Genomic DNA, 20440 nt, shown 5'->3' on the forward strand with positions numbered 1-20440 from the left:
AAGAACAAAAATGAAAGATAAATGCAAAAAAGCAATTGAAAAGCAAGGAACTCACTTTCATCAAAGGAAGAAATGATTACAGTAGATTTTGAGCCCAAGTGTAGATCGATTGCAAAAATACTTGAAAATCTATGCTTTGATAAGGGAAAAATCTTTGGTATTTTTTTTTTTTTTTTTTTTTTTGGAGCTTTGATATTTAATATGTGATTAAATTTAAAATAGTATCTCTTCAAATTTTTTAATTTTCATAAACTCTTCATAAACATAAATAAAAAGCAAAGATTAAAAACTTGAAGTAGACAATTTTGAACATAGTGGGCACCATACCACAGAGGTACCGATGAAGAACCTTTTTGATGACTAGATGTAGATACAAGAAAAATAGTTGTTTTGATGATGCTTAATGTTCTCTCTCAATTTTTTTTATTATGATTTTCTGCAAAATCATCTAATTAAAGTTGACCAATTTTTTTCATGAAATCCCCTAGTAGTAGTTTATCTTCAGTTACATAGCATGTCCAGGCCAAGAGCCTTATAACTTATGCCATAACTTGCTCTTCTTAAGAGGTACCGATGAAGAACCTTTTTGATGACTAGATGTAGATACAAGAAAAATAGTTGTTTTGATGATGCTTAATGTTCTCTCTCATTTTTTTTATTATGATTTTCTGCAAAATCATCTAATTAAAGTTGACCAATTTTTTTCATGAAATCCCCTAGTAGTAGTTTATCTTCAGTTACGTAGCATGTCCAGGCCAAGAGCCTTATAACTTATGCCATAACTTGCTCTTCTTTATTAAGAGACCAGCCTCTCCCCCTATATATAGCATGTCTATGTGTTATGTATTGTGCATCCTAACTTCTCCAGACAATTAATTGACATTTGATGTTTTATTTCTTTGTCTAAGTTGTTGGAAAATTTAACAAAAAAGTGAATGGAAATAAGAAAGAGGTTTAGTGACACGAAAAGATCATTTTCTTTAAGAATGATATTTGTCCCCACTCAGAGAAGTCTGCTAATGAGTTTGCAAGAAAATTATCTCCTAAATTAAATTAAACAACTACAAGTAGCAAGATTGGAGAATTATTTGAATTTCTTTATTTGGAGAGAATTAAAAAAAAAAAAAAAAAAAAAAAAAAAAAAAAAAAAAACTTAAATATGGTATTTTATTTATTAGCAATGAAGAGTTGCCAAAGAAAATACACATTTTAAAGGTCACTTTTGCTGAAACAAACACACGCTAAAATGTTGCCCAAACTCCCTCATTTGTTTTGCAAAATTTTCAAGAAAACATGTTTTATTGCAATTGTTGCTTGAGCAAACTGCCCTTCTAACTCAAGTAAGTTCTTCAATAATAGAAACAAATTTCACACTAAGTGTCTCTCACCTTTCCTTCACTCAAGCAAGGTTTAGACAGACAGTTTGCTTGTCCTTTGTTGTAGTCAAACTTAATATTGCATGAGCAAAACTAAATTTTGCTTGAGAAAAACTATATCTCGCTTGAGCAAGACACTGATATTCACTTTTATTTTATTTTTAAAATACTCTATTTTAATTACAACCTTCTGTGTATAAGTTCAATGTGGTAAAGGGTTGGAAATATCTTTGCAAGATAGATTGTACAACTCTTACATGTGATTACATAATTAGCATGCATTTGACAACAAACTGAAGAAAAATACAAACTAAATCACACAAGCTTTATCATGGTCCATCCCAACAGATGTGAAGCAAACTTGTTAGGTTACAAGGGAAAAAGCATATTTTCATAATCAATGACAATGCTTTCCTTGAGTCTATCAATCCAATGATGGCCCTTGCCAGCAACATTAACAATTGCTCCGACTTCATGCCTCCCTATTGCAAACCAGCAGAAAGAAATAAGACAAATTAATAGACAAAAGTGGGTCTAGAAATGGACTTGCATATAATTACAAACATCAAGTTTAGATTGATTTGAACTCAAATGCATATTGACTCAGCCAGAACCACTTCTTAATTAAAGTGACATACATATGACATCAATCATAAGTCCAAGATCATGTAGGATAGAATGCAGACTTTGGAAAATTTGATCTACAAGAAAGTTAAACAGAGCAAATACATCAATTTGGTTATAATAAACTTTTGGTAACTGTTAAAAAGTATTCATACTTCAAAATTTTGGATTTTTTTTTTACATATTTAAGATTATATATATATATATATATTAATTTATACATAAGATTTTATAAGAATTTTTTTATCTGGCACTAACATGGATCTACCAATGCAGACCATTGCAACAAATTCTGGAAGTGAGACTGAGTTTACTGAAAGAATTCCAGCAAGCTGACACGCAAGGCCTACTGCAATAAACCCAACAGGTGGTCCTGATATGGTGGGGCTAATGAACGAAGAATATAGGCACTTTTACGTTGTAACAGAGAAGGGCTGTAATGCTATGGTGTGGAACAGAGTATAACGGTTAAACAACCAGTAGACCAATATTATATTAAAGAGAAAGTTTAGGCGCACTGTTGATATTGAAAGGGACAATCCAAAGCATCGTAGCAGAGAGAGGAGCAATGATCAAGCACAAGTGGCAGTGTCAATCTGGGGTAGCAAGGAGTTGTTGGGAATCAGTGCCATTTATTGTGAACAGTTCATCCATTGCTTTGAAGAGATGATGCCACGTGGTTTATGAGGCAGTTAGAGATTGAGCTACACGTGTAATGCTTAGATAGGATCCTTCTTGTAACTGATTTTTCCCTCTAAAATAGGGAGTCAGTTTTTCTGTTTTGCCTTTTGCTTGCTTGGACAGTGTATATATAGAATTAGGTGCTACGTATTGCTCAGTTGCTTGTATTCATTTTCTCAAAATCAATAATATCTGAGAGAGTTCTATTTAGAGAGTTCTATAAGTTTTTACACGCACAACGTTAGCTACAACTCTAAAGCAGTCGACAGTGAGTAGAAGAGAAAATGTGGTGAGTTCATATGAAAGTGATTGTTTACCATTCATAGTTAACTACTTCAAGTTGTGGTAAAAGTGGAGGCAAATTGAGTGGTTGTAGAAGAAAGTTATATTTATACATGTAATCTTTCCACTAGTGTATAAAATCTTACCTTTCTACTAAAAAACCAGTAACTGAGGAAGAGAACAAAAGTCACAAAGGGCAGTACAAGTAGAGGAGAGCCTTTTCTACAACTTGTTAAACCTTTTCTTCAAGCATGGGATCAACAGATGTCATTAGCATTTCAGGTTAAAATTCCTGATTACAACTTTTAGTTCTACTGGGTCTTACTTCACCATTACAATTTTGCCTATTTCTTTCCCTAATATCAATTATCAATTAACAAAGGAGACCCCAATTGTAAGATAAAGAAGCCATGTAGTGCCTTACTGTTTGTCTGAACTCTGCATATCATCATGATGCTATAAGACAAAGCCTACATTACTGCACTGCCAAGCTTGGGCAACAGCTAGCAATTAAAAAGCTTCAATGCAACTGCTTCAAACAATATGAAAGTGACACACACCGTATATATGGGACAGCCACATCAATTCACCTAGATGGAACAACATGACATCAGTTTCCAAGTGACAAATAAGACGATTGAAAGTTTATAATTCCAAATTGTCAACAAGAAATACCTCAGGCCCTATTTTTCTTAATACAACAAACATAAAAGCGAAACCGACTGTTTCTTTTGATAAATTCTCTTTCCTCCTTTTTCTTAATACATTATTCTTCACCATCAAAAAAGAAAAAAGTTGCATTGGTTTAATTATATAGTTTATTGGGTCTTTCCTTCACATATGTATTCAAATTTCAAATATAGTAGCTTAATAATATTCGAGGTCCATTAGACTCAACCAGAAAACTACGCAAATGATTTCATCATCCTTTTTACAATTGTAAGGCACCACGCCAGTGCTATAAAAATTAATTAAAAGAAGCAAAAGAAAAACTTTCTTGAATCTACCTTTGAAATGGTTGATGCAGTGGGGGGGAAAAATCACATGGCTAGCCTGCGAGAAAACAACCTCTTGGTGAAAACTGGCCCAAATTTTCTTCTTTCCTTCTGATTTTACGACACTGGAGTTGGAAAATTGTAGTGAATACCGAGAGAGCAACTAGAGTATTGATTTTACCTTCCAATTTAAGTGAAGAAAAATGATAAGCTTACTATCTGTTGTACATATCTTCTCAGATCCTGGCAATGCGAGAATCTCACCTCGCCAACAAACTACAAAGTCCAATAATCGTATCCAGTAAGGGTGGCAACTAGCAGAAATAAGAATCACAAATTACTGGACTCAAATGAAAGAATATGAAACTAATTAATGAATTTTAAAAAATAAATATACCGCTACCAAAAAAAAAAAAAAAAAAAAAACCCGTAAAGGAGAGAGATAGTGACTTACAAAAACTTTAGAGAAAAAGGAAATTATCAGCTGTACAGATTCATCAAAGCTTCTACTTTCACTAGGATTCCTCTTTTTCGCAATCAGTGTTACCTTGTCCTTGTGTGCTTAAATTTTCAATCCAATTTCCCAAATGAGGAATAAATCTTTCAATTAGATTAGGGAGCTGTATCCTCTTTGGGCGTGGTACATCTACCTCATTAGAGGTACCTTCTCCACTGGTTCCATCATTGTCATCACGGCTTCGCTTAGTTTTGGTATCTTTTGCTGAACCTTCAAAATCATCCTCATAAGGAGTGATGCTACAACTGCTGCTGTTGCTGCACCTAGGCATAGTTTGGTTTAGATCTTCAATGTCTTGCTCGAATATCAAACGGCCCCCGCATTTCATAACCTCCAATCTATCGCTTTCCAATGAACACCAAATTTCATGCGTACCTCTATAACTTCTCCATTCAAACAATGAATTAAGTTGGGGAAATGGATGATGCTGGTGGAGTACAAAAATAGCGCACACAGCGACTCCCTTCAATTTATTACATAAACTTGAAGGCACTTGCAGATTCATTGAAGCCCCTATGCTTTGATGGGTGAACCATTTCGGAATTTCTCTTCCAGGAATAGCGAACAAAAAACATATCACTTTCCTCTGAAACATACAAAACTACAAAGTCATAATATTTATGAGAGAGAGAATAGCGAACAGATGACTTATTTTCCTGTGAAACATACAAAATTACAAAGTCATGATATTTAGGGGAGAGAGAGAGACCTGAGATTGTAAGTAATTTCTTAGCATTGCTAAACATATGTCAGGGTAGTCTTGATTGTCAATCAATTTGATACAATTGACAAGATGAATAAACGGATGAAAATTGGCGTCAGGTCTTAATGGTAATGTATCCAATGAGGTACAACCATCTGCATATATATCGTGAATATTTAATGGAAGCTTTGGCAAAGATCGAAGATGTGTGCAACCACTCAGAAAAAGAGACTTCAAATTAGATAGTCCAGTGGTACTTTCGGGAAGGCCAACAAAAATATTTGCCCTGAGATCTAAATGGCTTAAAGAGTGTAAACAACTAAGACTATCAGGGATTGCTTGAAGATTGCAATAACTTAGGTTCAATTTAGTCAAAGACCATAAATTAGAAAGAGAACGCTCTAACATGCCCGTGGGATCTACTCTTCTTTTTCGCATTAAAGTAAAACTGAAGAGTTTATTTGATGACATAGATGATAAGCCTTCACATCCACAAAGAGATGGTACTTTGAGATTTTTTAAGAGAACAATCGAAGAAGGTAATTCTGTTATAGCAGTTCCACTCACATCTAGCTCCTCCAGACCTTTGATATTCCCCAAATTCTTTGGCAGTTCATTAATTTTTGAGCAACCAGACAAAGTGAGAATTTTTAGAGACATCAAACAACAACAAACATTTGGAAGACTTGAAAGGTTTTTGCAGTCTCCTAGATCTAATTTAGCAAGGCCAGTTAAATGCTCCACAGACAATGGTAGTTCTTTTATGGCAGTCTCATTCAAATAAAGTTCCGACAAACTTGACATATTTCCCACAATCTCTGGAAACTTCTTTAGTCTTGAACAACCAGAAAGAATAAAAATTTCAAGAGATTCCAAGTTGATCTTGGGTGGAAGGCTCTCAAGGCACTTGCAACCATTTAGATCCAATCGAGTAAGCCATTTGAGATTTCCAAGAGATGCATAAATCTTAGATAGTCTTATACAATGTTGAAGAATCAACTGCTTCAAATTTGGGACTCTACTAAAGTCCAAGGTCTTGATCAAGTTTTGAGAGTCACTGAGATCTATAAGGTTTAACTCATCAAAAATCTGTTATAAACCAATAAATAATTAGATAAAGTCAAGCTTTAATGAAAAGGAATATAATACACATTTGCATAAGTAATAATCTTATCAAATTTCCTTTCCATAGTTGTTTGATGCCGCTATAATGCATTCTCAATTCAACAAGTTTGTCTGGTTGGAAATTGGTTGGTAGGCATTTTAAATGATATCCATGCCATTCAATAACACGTAACTCATTAGAAAGATAACTAAGACCTTCTGGAAATTGCACCTTACCCCTACTGAGGTCTTTTGGAAGTTGCATAGCACCATTTATGAAGTCTTGTGGAAATTTCTTATTACCAATTTTAAGCAATCTCAAAATTTTATTCTTTGAGAAGGCTTCAACACACAAGTGTTCCATTTTTTGAATAGGAAATTTTAGCATTATGCCTTCAACTGCCTCTGTTCCCTAATAAATAAAACAATGAATTTAGAATAATTAGTAAATTCTTAGAAAATTTTATAGTAACATATATACTTCTTAAAGTTCAGGTTTATACTAGTCTAACTTACAGTATTATTCTTCAATACACGAATGACATTCTCATAAATCCACAACCTACTACATCCACTAGGCTCTCTAGGGGATTCGCGACAAATGATTTCTTGACCCATATCTTGTAGCAAATCATGCATCCCTAAAGCACCATTTTCATTAATGGTTATGAGAGATTTTTTCATAAGAACACCAATATTGTAATCTGGATGGTAACCAAAACTTTGCAGTACATCTCTTATGCAATCTTTGTTCTCTCCTTTGAAAAAACATGCAATATCTAAAAACAATCCTTTCTGCGTATTTGTAAGCCCATCAAAACATATTTGAAGCAGAACCATAATATTTTCATCAAATTCTAATTTTAGATTATTTAGGGCACTTTTCCATTCATCCATTGTTTTATCAAACAAAAAAGAACCTAAAACTTTAAGAGCTAAAGGAAGGCCTTTAGCATAATTCATAAAGTCCTTAGACAAAGTTACAAAATTTTCTTTAGGATGAGGTTTATGGAAAGCTTTCCAACTAAAAAGCTTCAAAGCATCATTGTCAATCAACTCCTTGGATGTATATATATATCTTTCACACCACAACTTATTAATATTTGGCTATCTCTGCTTGTTACAATGATTTTACTCCCCACACCAAACCAATCATGTTTCCCTGGTAATGCTCCTAATTGTTGTTCTCCATCCACATCATCAAGAACAATAAAAACCTTTTTATTATGTAGTGTATTCCTTATAACATCGATTCCCTCATAAACATTCCATATTTTTATTTCACTTTCCATGAGGATCCTAGAAAGAAGTTGTTTTTGTAAAGAAACTAGACCTTGATTTTTAGTTTCTTTTCTAATATTAGCAATAAAGCTACTAGCTTCAAAGTTTCCTGAAATTCTTCTATAAATTTCTTGTGCAAGAGTTGTTTTGCCCATTCCACCCATCCCGCATATCCCAACAAACCGAACATCACCCAACCCTTCACCTAAGTATGAACCCAACATTTCCTCCACACATGAGTCCATTCCAACAAGGTCCTCATAAACACTTGAGAATTTATGATACAACTCAGTGCATATCCTTCCAATGATTTCTTGGATAACTTTTGATTCATACCTGCAAAGAAAATTGCAAAACAATAATGTTGATGAGGCAAAGCTAGCCACATTTAAAGATAAAACATTCAGCATATAATCATAATCTTAGCTTCGTTCAGCCACATTGAGAATGCCTAATTATATTTTGGTCCTCTTTGTTTTACATTTCTTGGAATGCTATTTTCAAGCACCCTTTTTTCATAAAAATAAAAAATAAAACAATTGAAGTATTAACTATATAATTCTACTTTTAACCTAACCACTTGCTTTGGACTTTTTTACTAGCTTATTTTTTTTCTTCGTATAAAAAAAATGATGTATTAACTGTATAATTATACTTTTCGCCTAACCACTGGCTTTTGATATTTTTACTTGCTTATCAAGACAATTTTGCCAAAAACATAAAGTAGCAATTCGTTTGAAAACATTACGGGTGGGCGGGTAGCTTATATAAAGCAAAGCCATGTAGACTCCATAAGTCACATGCACAATGAGGATTACCAAGTTCGTGACTTTTTGCTCATATTGGGTAATTTAGGGACTACCATGCCAAACTATGCAAATCCAAAGTCCAATTTGAGATTATAATTTCCAAAGTTTGTAATAGATATGGGACAAAGAAATTCATTGCAAGATGTATTATGGTGGCAACTTTAGAGATATAATTGGCCAAATTTGTTGTGAGGCCCAAGTCTGTGTAATTATGTACTTGCATGACACTGATTTAGTACTACTAGGATCAAAATGGGGTTAGTCTAGGTTATTTTAAAAATAATTGAATACTGACGAAGTTAAAAAAAAAAAAAAAAAAAAAAAAAAAAAAAAAAAAAAGGGTAAGAAATGATAAATAAATTCAAGAAAAAAAATTGACAAAAAATAGCATTATTTTAAAGGAACTCTTACTTATCCTTTAAATCCCATCCAGCAAGATCGGCAACTTTTGTTAGAGCAGCTTTCCACGTTTCTATATTTCTCATGTTATCCTTGAAACTCTCTTCGTGTTTATCAAAGGCTTCTGCAAAAGTCTCCTTATGATTCCGCACATAACTAGGATCTACATAGTGAAAAACAGGTAGAACTACCAATCCAGTCTTTTTCATGCACTCAACGATCTTTGTTAGTTCAATCAAGTACCACTTTGAAGAAGCGTAGTTCCTTGATAAAATAATCACAGCAAACCTTGATTCTTCTATTGTTTTCAAGAGTTCTAGGGCAATTGATGTTCCTCGCTTAAGTTTTTCATTGTCCTTAAAAGTGGATATGCCTTTTTGTTTCAAAGCTGTATATAGATGATCTGTAAATCTTTTGCAGGTGTCCTCGCCTATGAAACTAAGAAATACATCGTATTTCCCTCCTTTGGAAGAAGAAGAAGAACAAGAAGATGATGGAAGAAGAGCCATAAAAGAAATGGAAGAGCTTGAATAGTGAGGTTATAGAGATTTAAGAAATTGTAGGTGTGACTGAAAAAAACTCAAAAAAGCCTCTTGCAAAACAAGTGAGAAGATGGGTCAAAAGTTTTTATATTCTGATGATGCTGAAAATATCACCAGTAAGCGACACGGTCTTCACGTGCTCGAAACAGCACCTGCACAGCAAAAAGAAAAGACCTAGCAGAGAGCACCGGTGTGGTGCCGGCCAAATACCCTCCGAAGGTCAAGTCAGAACTATTCTCACAACTCTAGAGTACTAGAGAAGGTAAATTATGCGTACCTTGGCTAATGAGGGTAATGGGGCTTTTATAGTAGTAAAGGGTTGATATCTCTTCCTTGGTACGGAAGTCTTTTCCTTATAGGAGTCTTCTTGGGCGCATTTGGCGGGATCATTTCCTTATAGGGATCCTTTGAGTAGCATCAAACGTGGAGAGCAAGGTATTTCCTTATATATGCAATCGTGGGTAGCAAGTAAACTTGTATTAGGGCCGTCAGCTTATTTATTTCCTTCAGCATTAATGGCATTGGTTTGATGGTGTCGTCAGCCTTTAAGTGTATCTTGCAAACTTCCCTCAATCTAGAACCTGTTGACTCGTAACCGACGGTCATAACTGTACCGTCAGCTTATGTTTGAAGGCTTTGCCTAAAACCGTTAGCTTCATGTTTTGTATAAATAGACACTTATTTTTATTCTTATCAGCTACCCCCTACTCTACATGCTCGTCCTTTTAAACCGACGGTATGTGGAGTTAGTTTTTTTTTTTTTTCAATTAACTATCTTCTGGTTCATAGGGGCGAGAAAATCATTTATGAATGATTCCTCGAGCCACTAGTCATTTAATGCTTGGACACGTGGTGCGCTCTCGTTGGCCTCATTTCTGGAGAAGGGCGTTGCCTCGCCTTCCGCGCATTTTTCTTCCTATATATAACGCACATCCTTCTCATTTTTCCATTTCAACCCTGCTGACATTTCAAGAGAGAACTCGTCACCCTTGTATTGCTGATCCGTCAGCTGTTGCTAACGCCGTTACTTTCAAGGCCGTCTTTTTTCTCCAAGACTTATTTACTTGTAAGTTCTTTTTCCTTCTTTCTTCGCATTTTTTTCTCTATCTAAACAATTTCTTACTGAGGACTTCAGTTTAGGTACTTAGAATGGATCCGTCACTTGCAGCTAGTTGGATGTCAAGTGACGGGTCGAGTGACCAGTCGTTAGTCCATGATGGAGCGGGCTACGACGAAATTTTTGGCTCAGGTCAAGAGTCCTACGGCTTTTTTGAGTCGATAGGAAGGGAAACATTAGCCCAGTCTCCTAGCAACGATGTAGAAGAAAATGTTGAGGGAGTTGGGGAGAAAGTATTAGGTGAGGTTGAAGTCGAGGGGCGAGAAGAGGAGGAGTGGGCCATCAATAAATTCTTACCAAAGATGAGTGACAGGGTTTTTAATGAGTTACGTACTCGTTTCCAAATCCCAGACCATATCCCCATCTGTCTTCCTAGGAAGAACGAAAGGTGTTATACAGGGAGGACTACAGACATCGGTATGTACGACGCTATGTTTGTTGCAAGCCTCAGACTACCACTGATGGCTTTACATCGTCAGCTGGCGGATTTCTTAGGGTTGTCCGTCAGCCAGATCGCTCCGAATGCCTATAGGATCTTCATAGGCACTGAAATCCTATGGGGTCGCTTAAGTGGGGGGAACCATCACCTTTCTTTAGATGAATTCTTTTATTGCTATAAAACCTAGCATAAAGTATCTTCTAAGGGGACATATCATTTTGCTGCTCGTGAGAAGGGCTTAAGACTAGTGTCTGATATGCCAAACTCAAATAAGAATTGGAAAAATAGGTTTTTCTTTGTCAAAGGGACGGATTGGGTGTGTCGTTAGGATGAATAGGGTACACTGCCCCATGGTTATTTTGACAATACTTGGGCCTTTATTAGGGATTCAGGTTAATCCCGTCTCTCGCCTCCTCCTTCTTTTTTTTTTTTTTAAACACTGTCTATTCCTTATCGTTTCAGCTAGCACTTGTCCAGAAATATCTGACGAGTAGAAGGAGTTTATCCGTTGGGTCCTTGGCATCCCTCTTGAGCAACGGAAGTGTAGGGACTTGATTACCCTTACTCTCCATTTGTATTGTGGGGGTCCTGAACCGACGGCTGAGGCTCATAAGTTGGACGAATTTTCTCGCCGACGTAAGTAGATTCTTCATTTCCTCCGTTAGTTTGTTCTCTCTGTCTGCTTTATTGATACTCATCAGTTATTTTGCACAGAGATGGAAGCTGCTAAGCAAAGGGTAAGGGCTATTGCGGCTCGCAAAAAGGAAGAAGAGAAGGCCAAAGGAAATGAGGGGATGTCCTGGTCAGCCCCTCATGCTGTTTCTAAGGGTTTAGCCAAGAGGAAGGCTGACGGGAAGGATGATCCTCCTTCTAAAAAGGTGGTCGTCACTTCTGGGGATGTGCCTTCTAAGAAGTCCTTTCCCATATCTAGCCATGGCGTGGGGAAAGGGGTGATGACTTCTTCTGATCTCGTTATTGAGTGGCCCCATTGCGTGCTTACTTACAAGGATTACGCCATCAAGGAAATAGAATCTTTAATAAAACCGATGAACCTGGATCCTTGTGCTCAGCTAGGGATGGAGGACCTAGGGGTGTCAGCTTTCTTTGATTTGGCACGGGTATGCTTTCTCCCTTGACTAATCTGATCTTTTCCTGGTTAGTGACTGACGACCATATTCCTTTCAAGCCTTGGTTCGTGTTAAAGCACTTCAAGACCGGTGTGTGGTCAAGGAGGGCGTCGTCACTCAAGTTAGAAAGCATAATTCTAATCTGATGAACCAACAGGCACAGTATAAGGAGGCCATTCGTCTTTTAAACTCCGATTTGAAGGATCTGAGGGAGAAATTTGAAGAGGCAGGTCGTCAGAAGGAGAAATTAGAGGGAGAACTGATGGCCTTACATAAGCAGGTAGAGGCGGTTGGGACTGACGCGGTCCAGAAATTCAAGACAATGCAGTTATTCATCAATTCATGTGTTGAGTATTATGGCACTAGGTTCGATGTTTGTCTTAAGCAAGTTGCATCAGCCTTTCCGGAGTTGGATCTATCTACGATTACCTTGGATGATCCTATGCCGATGACTCCTGCTGTTGACACTGTTGCTGACCAAGGTGACGAGGCCCTAAATTGGACCTTCTTCTTAATGATGACGGCATCTTTTTAGCCTAGCTTGCCGCCAACCCTCTTGTTCCTGCTTCCAACCTGTCTGTCGAGCTTTTAAATGTAGAAGAGCCAAACGCCAAGGACAAAGCTGATGGGGCCTCTAAAGATGTTCCCGCTGCTTAGTTCTGGCCTTATTTTTGTAACTTTCATATTTTATCTAATTTCAAAACAATGTTTTTAAGTGCACTTTTGTTTTTTGGGCTTTTACTTGTAAGTTTTTTACTTTCACTTATGATACTTGGTATCCGTCGTTTTGAACATGTATGCACGGCTTTTTATGTTTGTGTGCTTATGCTTTCATAAGCTAGAGATTAACCCATCTGCTTTGTATGCTACTTGGATATGGATCCGTCCATTGTCTTTAGGGACTTTATAATTTTTTCTTTGAGAACTAGTGAGTCCGTCAACTTTGATGGTCCTTTAATATGCGGACTTGGGGAAACCCGTCCATTGTTAAACTATAGTATTTTCTAGAAGCCGTCACTTTTAACGACATTTTAAGCAAACGGTCACTTAGTGACACCGTCCGCTTTAACGAACATTTGGTAAACGGTCATTTGGTGAATCCGTCACCTTTAATGCCTATCTATTTTATAAATATTAACAAGTCTGTCCAATTTATGGACTTAACAATCTTTCACCTACTTGAGATGAAGTCACCTATTTGGCAGACTGTATATTAGGACCATCTGCTTTGTTGACCCGTCGATTGTATGTCTAATTTATGGACTAATTTTTTACCCATTTGGGATGAAGGCATCCCTTTGACGGGCTGCTTTTTATGGTCTCATCTATTTGGTGAGACCGTCAGTTTTTTAGTTTACGTCCATTTATGGACTTTTTATAGTCTCCTCTATTCAGCGAGACCATTGGCTTTTTAGCTTTCGTCTATTTTATGGATTTGACGAGCTTGATATTTTGTAGGCTCATTGGTTTTAGAACCTTGTCCATATGATGATAGTCTCATCTATTTGGCGAGAACATTAGCTTTTTAGCTTCAGTCTCTATATCATGGACTTAGTTGTCTACTTCTACCGTTCACTTTTGTGAACTTAGTCGTCCACTTTTGTGAACTTTAAACTGTAGATTTGTAAAATAGAAACTTCAACAATTTTTTGAATAACTCCTCTTATTGCCATGCATTTATAAAATAAAAGTAGTTTGAAAATCAAATCCTACCCTTTGGGCTTAAAAATGAAAAAGAGGTATTGTTGCAAAAACTAAAATAAATGATAAAACTAAGGAGTATGACTAAAATTTTCTGAGTTGATAAAAAAAAAAAGATTGGTCTTCATGTTGCCGCCTCTACTAGTAATACTTTCGCAAGTGCTCGGTGTTCCATGGATGCGGCAGCTTCTGTCCGTCTAACGTCTCCAGGTGGTAAGTGCCTTTCCTCTGCCATGACGTGACTCAGTAAGGTCCTTCCCAACTAGGGTCGAGCTTCCCTTGGGTAGGGTCTCTAGCAGTGCCCATGACTTTTCTAAGAACGAGATCTCCAACTTGGAAGTCTCTGTGTCGAACTCGAGAGTTGTAGTGCTTGGCCATGCGGTCTTGGTACCTAGCGAGCCTTTGTTCTGCCGTCGCCCTGATCTCATCTACTAGGTCAAGCTGTAGTCGCATTGCCTCGTCATTCTTGCTCTCATCATGGTTGTGCACTTTGTAGCTCGCGAGTCCAACTTCAGCTGGAATGACTGCTTCACTCCCGTATGTTAGTCGGAACGGTGTCTCTCCTGTGAGTGTCCTTGCCATTGTCCTGTATGCCCACAGTATTCTTGGCAATTCTTTAGGCCATATACCCTTTACCCCCTCGAGCCGAGTCTTGATAATCTTGAGCAAGGATCGGTTCGTGACCTCGACCTGGCCATTAGCCTGAGGGTGGGCGGGGGAGGAGTAGTGGTTCTTTATTCCTAATTGCGAGCAAAAATCCCGGAAGGAGTCGTTGTCGAATTGCCTCCCATTATCCGAGACAAAGACTCTAGGAATGCCAAACCTGCATATGATGCATCTTCAGACAAAACTCCATACATTCTTCTCCGTAATGGTGGCCAGAGCTTCAGCTTTCGCCCATTTTGTAAAGTAGTCAATGCCCACTATCAGGAACTTCAGCTGTCGTATTGCTGTAAGGAATGGTCCCATAATATCTAGTCCCCACTGAGTGAATGGCCATGGGGCCATCATCGGGGTTAACTCTTCGGTTGGTTGTCTAATAATATTGCTGAACCTTTGGCATTTGTCATAGTTCTTGACATAAGCCTCAGCATCCTTCTTCATGGTGGGCCAATAGTACCATGCTCGCACAAGCTTGTGCACTAATGACCTTGACCCTGAATGGTTTCCACAAATCCCCTCGTGTACCTTCCTCATGACGTAGTCTACCTCTTTGTACCCAAGCATCTCAAATATGGACGGGAGAAGCCTCTTTTGTACAGGACATCTTTTATCAAGACGAATCTCGCCGCTTGGACCTTCAGCTTTCTTGCAGTCTCCTTCCCGTCTGGTAAGACCCCTTTTTTTAAGTATGAAAGTAACGATGTGGCCCAATTACTTTCAAAGGTTATCTCCTGCATGTCGCCGGAATCTATTAGTGGAGAAAACTGGACAAAAGAGAGTACATTACCAGGGATTATCATATGCTCTGCTGAAGTGGCTTTGGCTAGGTGGTCGACTTGCTCATTTTCTCTTCCGGGGATCTGGATGATTTTGACCTCTAGGTCGTCTACTCTTGTCCTCACTTGATCAAGGTATCTCTTCATCCTTTCGCCCTTGCATTCATAGTCTCCATTCACTTGGTTAGCCACGACCTAAGATTTGCAATAAATGACTATGCTCGCAGCTCCTGCTGCTTTGGCAAGATCGAGGCCTGCTACTAATGCCTCGTACTCTGCTTCATTATTGGTGGTGGGGAAGTCGAGACAGACCATACATTTGACCCTGTCTCATTCGGGTGACAGTAGTACAGTGCCAGCCCCCCTGGCTTGTCTATTGGATGATCCATCAGTATATATGCTCCAATGAGGGGACTCTTCTGCTCCCTTGTCTTCGTCATGAGTGAATTTTGCTATGAAGTCTGCGACGATCTGTCCTTTGATGGTGGTCCGTGGGCAGTACTCGAAATCAAACTCACTCAATTCTATGGCCCACAATGCCAGTCGACCCTCGGCTTCAGGATTGCTCATTGCCCATTGTAAGGGCTTGTCAGCCAGGACGTTCACCGTATGGGCTTAAAAGTATGGCTTGAGCTTGCGAGCTACCGTAACTATTGTGAAGGCAAATTTCTCCATAGGTGGATATCTTTCTTCGGCACCGCTAAGCGCTAGGCTCACGTAGTATACGAGCTTTTATACTCTTTCTTCTTCTCTGACTAAGGCAACTCTGACGACTATGAGGGAGACGACTAGATAGAGGAAAAGTTCTTCTCCTAGCTGCGATGGACTCAGTAGTGGTGGGGACGAGAGATAAGCCTTCAACTCCTCGAATGTCTGCTGACATTCGGCAGTCCACTCGAATGATCTCTTCAGCGTGCAGAAGAAGGGCAAGCACTTGTCCGTCGCCCTTGACACGAACCTATTTAGTGCTGCTATTTTTCTGTTAAGGCTTTGTACCTCCTTCACATTTCTCGGTGGTGCCATCTCCATAATGGCCCGGATCTTGTCCGAGTTGGCCTCGATCCCCCTTTGGGATACCATAAATCCTAGGAATTTCCCCGTCGTCACCCCAAAGGCGCACTTTCCTGGATTGAGCTTCATGTTGTAAGAGCGAAGGGTATCGAATGTTTCTTTGAGATCTTCCAAGTGTTCTTCCTCCCTTTGGCTTTTTACTAGCATGTTGTCCACGTAGACTTGGACATTCCTCCCAATTTGCTGTGTAAACATTTTGTTCATAAGCCTTTGGTACATTGCGCCCGCATTCTTCAGGCCGAAAGACATTACTTTGTAATAGAAGAGGCCTTGACTGGTTACGAACGAAGTTTTCTCCTGATCAGTTTCATGCATTCGGATTTGGTTGTAACCCGAGAAAGCATCCATGAAGCTTAGCAGTTGGTGCTGAGTCGTTGAGTCTACTAGGACGTCGACCATTGGGAGGGGATAGCTGTCTTTGGGGCAGGCTTTGTTAAGGTCGGTGAAGTCCACTCACATCTGCCACTTCTTGCTAGTTTTCTTAACCATTACTACGTTCGCCAGCCAATCGGGGTAGTAAACTTCCCTAATGAAACTTGCCTCTTGTAATTTGTGGACTTCTTCCGCTATGGCCTGATCTCGCTCTGGGGCGAAAACTCTCTTCTTCTGTCAGACGGGTGGAAAGGAAGGCGATACATTCAACCCGTGTACTATGACTGAAGGATCTATTCCTGGCATGTCGTCATGACTCCAGGGCGAATACGTCTAGATTGCTCCTGAGGAAGGTTATGAGCTCTTGATGGATCGCGGGGTTAGTGAGGGTTCCAATTTTGGTTGTTCGGTTAGGATCAGAACTGTCAAGGGGTATCTCTTCTAGTTTCTCTACCGGCTTCGTCACCGTCCAGTACTTTTCTATATTCAAGACTTGGACCTGATCCTCCATCTCCATCATAGCCACATAGCATTCACGCACTGCCATTTGACTTCCGCGCAACTCCCCTACTCTATAGTCGGTAGGAAACTTAATCATCATGTGGTAAGTTGAAGTTACCGCCTTCCACGAATTGAGCGTGGGTCGTCCGAGGATAGCATTGTAGGTAGACGAGCAATCGACCACTAAGAATGTTACGTCCTTAATTATCCGCTCGGGGTAATCACCTACCACTACGGACAATGTGACCGCGCCCAGGGGGAATACCCGGCTCCCTCCAAAACCAACGAGCGAGGCATTTGTTGGAATCAATCGCTCCTTGTCGATCCTCATCTGCTGGAACGCCGGGTAGTATAGAATATCTGCTGAACTGCCATTGTCGACCAACACCCGGTGCATGTTGTAGTCTTTTACCCGTAAGCTGATGACGAGCGCATCGTCATGTGGATGGTGAAGGCGTCGCGCATCCTATTTTGAGAACCCAATAATAGGGCCTTCTATTTGTGCTATCTTTGGCACGGCCCCCATTAGCTGAACATTTTGTATCATCCTAAGGTAGGTTTTGCGGGCCTTTTTGGATGACCCAGCGGCAGCCGTTCCTCCTACGATCATCCTTATGTCCCCTATCGGGGGTTTCGGTCGCTTATTATCCCATCGGGGGTGTTGGTCTTGGTCTTGTGGGGGTGGATCTGTTTTCTCCTTGTTAACGAACTTCTGCAGTTTTCCTTGTCTGATAAGGGCCTCGATCTGCTGCTTTAGGTCATAGCAATCGGCCATATCGTGACCATGGTCACGGTGGAAGTGGCAATATTTATCCCTAAACCGTTTGTTGGGATCACTCTTCAGCTTTCCAGGGAACATCGGAGCCTCCTCGTCCTTGATTTGCATTAGGACTTGATCTATCGGGGCGGTCAGCAGAGTGAAGTTGGTGAATCTTTCCCCCAAAGGCTTAGGGCGTCTCTCATCCCTTCAGTCTCCCGTCCTTGCTTTCTTCCGGCCTTGGTCCTGCTAGGTGTCTTCCTACCTTTCTCTTTTCTTTGGCCTCTCTTCTCGGGCCAACAACGTGTCTTTGGCATTTATATACTTGGTGGCCCTGTAAAGCACTTCCGACATGGTCTTTGGGTCATTTTTGTATAGGGAGAACAGAAACTTACCCTTCTTTAGCCCATTCATGAATGCTGCTACAAGTATCTTGTCGTTGGTTTCGTCGATCGAGAGTGCCTCCTTATTGAAGCGGGATATGTAGGCCCTCAACGTTTCCTCCTCTCACTGCTTGATACTCATTAAGCAAGCCGTAGACTTTTTGTACCGATGTCCTCCGATGAAGTGTGCGGTAAATTAAGCGCTTAGCTTCTTGAAGGTGCTGATGGAGTTGGGTGTCAGCCGGCTGAACCAAATTCTTGCCACACCCTTCAGCATCGTAGGGAAGGCCCTACACATGATCGCGTCTGGCACTCCTTGAAGGTGTATCAGGGTCTTAAAGGTCTCTAGGTGGTCCAGAGAGTCCCTGACTCCGTCATAAATATTTATCTGTGGCATGTGGAACTTACTTGGCAGGGGGAAAGAGTTGACGGGCTCGGTGAACAGTGAGTCAGTTTGGTTAATGAGGTCGTCAAGATCACTGGACATTCGTCCCTTTGAGAGCGTTCATCATAACTTCCATTTGTTCTTTCATCACCTGCATCTTTACGATAATAGGTGGTGGAGCCGTATTTGTGAGGGAAGGGAGGCTCACGTTCTGACGATTCGGTTTGCTTAGGGCGTTACTGGCCTGGGGTCCCTCTCGATTCCTTCTATCAGTGCTGGTTCCTTCTTAATCTGCTCCTTGGTTGTCTGGTGCTACATTTTTCTTGCACAACTGCTCTTCCAGGTTGCGATTTTGCCTAGTAAGGCGTTCCACGGCAGCGGCGAGAGTTTTAACTTGCTTTTCGAGGGCGGTCATGGGTGGTTCCTCTTCTTGAATGTCGATAGCGGTTGCCATTGAGCGAGTGAGCACCATGCAACTTTTGTCCGAGAAGCGGTAATATGACTTTACACTACACGTTCCCATAGACGGCACCAACTAATGATGCTGAAAATATCACCAGTAAGCCACACGGTCTTCGCGCGCTCGAAACAGCACCTGCACAACAAAAAGAAAAGACCTGGCAGAGAGCACCGGTGTGGTGCCAGCCAAATACCCTCCGAAGGTCAAGTCAAAATTATTCTCACAACTCTATAGTGCTAGAGAGGGTAAATTATGCGTATCTTGGCTAGTGAGGGTATTGGGGTTTTTATAGTAGTAAAGGGTTGACATCTCCTCCTTAGTGTGGAAGTCTTTTCCTTATAGGAGTCTTCTTAGGCGTATTTGGCGGGATCCTTTCCTTATAGGGATCCTTCGAGTAGCATCAAACGTGGAGAGCAAGGTATATCCTTATATATGCAATCGTGGGTAGCAAGTAAACTTGTATCAGGGCCATCAGCTTATTTATTTCCTTCAGCCTTAGTGGTGTTGGTTTGATGGTGTCGTCATCCTTTAAGTGTATCTAGCAAACTTCCCTTAATCTAGAACCTGTTGACTCGTAACCGACGATCATAATTGTACTATTAGCTTATGTTTGAAGGCTTTGCCTAAAACCGCCAGCTTCGTGTTTTGTATAAATAGACACTTATTTTTATCCTTATCATATTCTATGACCCATTAACTCATTTTTTGTTAGAGTTGGTGGGCAAGTGGGCATCCATCTGAGTGAGTGAAAATTTCCTAGGCCAAGACGAGTGAGTGAAATTTCTCAATTTCTTCTTCTTTTGCTGCTTTATTCACGTGGGCATGGGCCCCATCTGAGTAGACGTCCATATGCACAGGAAGATACCTGGAAGAGGACCACTTGCACACAGAATCTAATAAAAATTTCACTCACTCAATATCACAATTTATTAAAATAGTCTACAATGAGCAGTGAAAAAAATGTGATTGGTATTTTTTATAAAAAGAAAAAAGGTGACAAGTTGATGAAAAAATAGTGAACAAGTTTCTTTGAATAGATTACTTGTGAATGTCAGTCCCTCAATAGGTTATTTTTTTGCTAAATAATGGTCCCTTTTTTAAAAAAAAAATAAAGGACAAAATCGCTACAATTCCCACAAAAAAATTAACATGATTATATATTTTGGAAATTTGATTGCTCGAGTGTATGTTTTATATGTTTCTAACAAGCATATCAAATTTCATATCAATCAAATGTTATTTATTATTCGATCTATAAACTTATTTTTTATACATAATTTTAGACTACAAAAATTTCAAATTTAAATATTTAATTAATGACATATCTATTGATATTTAATTTTCTAAAAATTTTGCAAACATAAAAGATATAAAA

General features: G+C 39.3%; 2 protein-coding genes and 1 pseudogene across 11 annotated transcripts; all 3 read right to left on the reverse strand.

The window, feature by feature from the left end:
* Positions 1-1524: 1524 nt before the first annotated feature.
* On the reverse strand, positions 1525-6630 carry LOC126700588 (disease resistance protein RPP2B-like). 10 transcript variants are annotated; one of them, XM_050398790.1, is made up of 5 exons: positions 5185-6630; positions 4413-5061; positions 4140-4272; positions 3971-4016; positions 1525-1858 (listed from the first exon to the last, which is right to left on the reverse strand). In XM_050398790.1, the coding sequence occupies exons 1-2, from the start codon at positions 5980-5982 to the stop codon at positions 4474-4476; spliced, it is 1386 nt and encodes a 461-aa protein (XP_050254747.1). In that variant the 5' UTR covers positions 5983-6630; the 3' UTR covers positions 1525-1858; positions 3971-4016; positions 4140-4272; positions 4413-4473. The 10 variants fall into 10 exon arrangements, with proteins under 10 accessions (XP_050254747.1, XP_050254746.1, XP_050254744.1 ...); XM_050398789.1 differs by having other exon boundaries at positions 3971-4083; positions 4175-4298; XM_050398786.1 differs by lacking the exon at positions 1525-1858 and adding an exon at positions 3052-3553.
* Positions 6631-6774: 144 nt separating this feature from the next.
* On the reverse strand, positions 6775-9338 carry LOC126700589 (TMV resistance protein N-like; annotated as a pseudogene).
* Positions 9339-16889: 7551 nt separating this feature from the next.
* Positions 16890-17966, reverse strand: LOC126700970 (uncharacterized). Its single transcript, XM_050399128.1, has 2 exons — positions 17560-17966; positions 16890-17448 (listed from the first exon to the last, which is right to left on the reverse strand). Exons 1-2 carry the CDS (start codon positions 17964-17966, stop codon positions 16890-16892), a joined length of 966 nt encoding a protein of 321 aa, XP_050255085.1.
* Positions 17967-20440: the final 2474 nt, after the last annotated feature.

The sequence above is a fragment of the Quercus robur genome, chromosome 9 (genome assembly GCF_932294415.1).
Source record: "Quercus robur chromosome 9, dhQueRobu3.1, whole genome shotgun sequence".
Taxonomy (NCBI): Eukaryota; Viridiplantae; Streptophyta; class Magnoliopsida; order Fagales; family Fagaceae; genus Quercus; species Quercus robur.

What these genes read in the sequence shown, in the direction of transcription:
- LOC126700588 (XM_050398790.1), bottom strand. Translation starts at nt 5,982, where the DNA reads ATGTCAAGTTTGTCGGAACTTTATTTGAATGAGACTGCCATAAAAGAA. An exon ending in GAAATTACTTACAATCTCAG is followed by an intron (nt 5,062 to 5,184) that starts GTCTCTCTCTCT and finishes TGTATGTTTCAG; the next exon opens with AGGAAAGTGATATGTTTTTT.
- LOC126700970 (XM_050399128.1), bottom strand. Translation starts at nt 17,966, where the DNA reads ATGCAAATCAAGGACGAGGAGGCTCCGATGTTCCCTGGAAAGCTGAAG. An exon ending in ATAGAAGGCCCTATTATTGG is followed by an intron (nt 17,449 to 17,559) that starts GTTCTCAAAATA and finishes CGACAATGGCAG; the next exon opens with TTCAGCAGATATTCTATACT.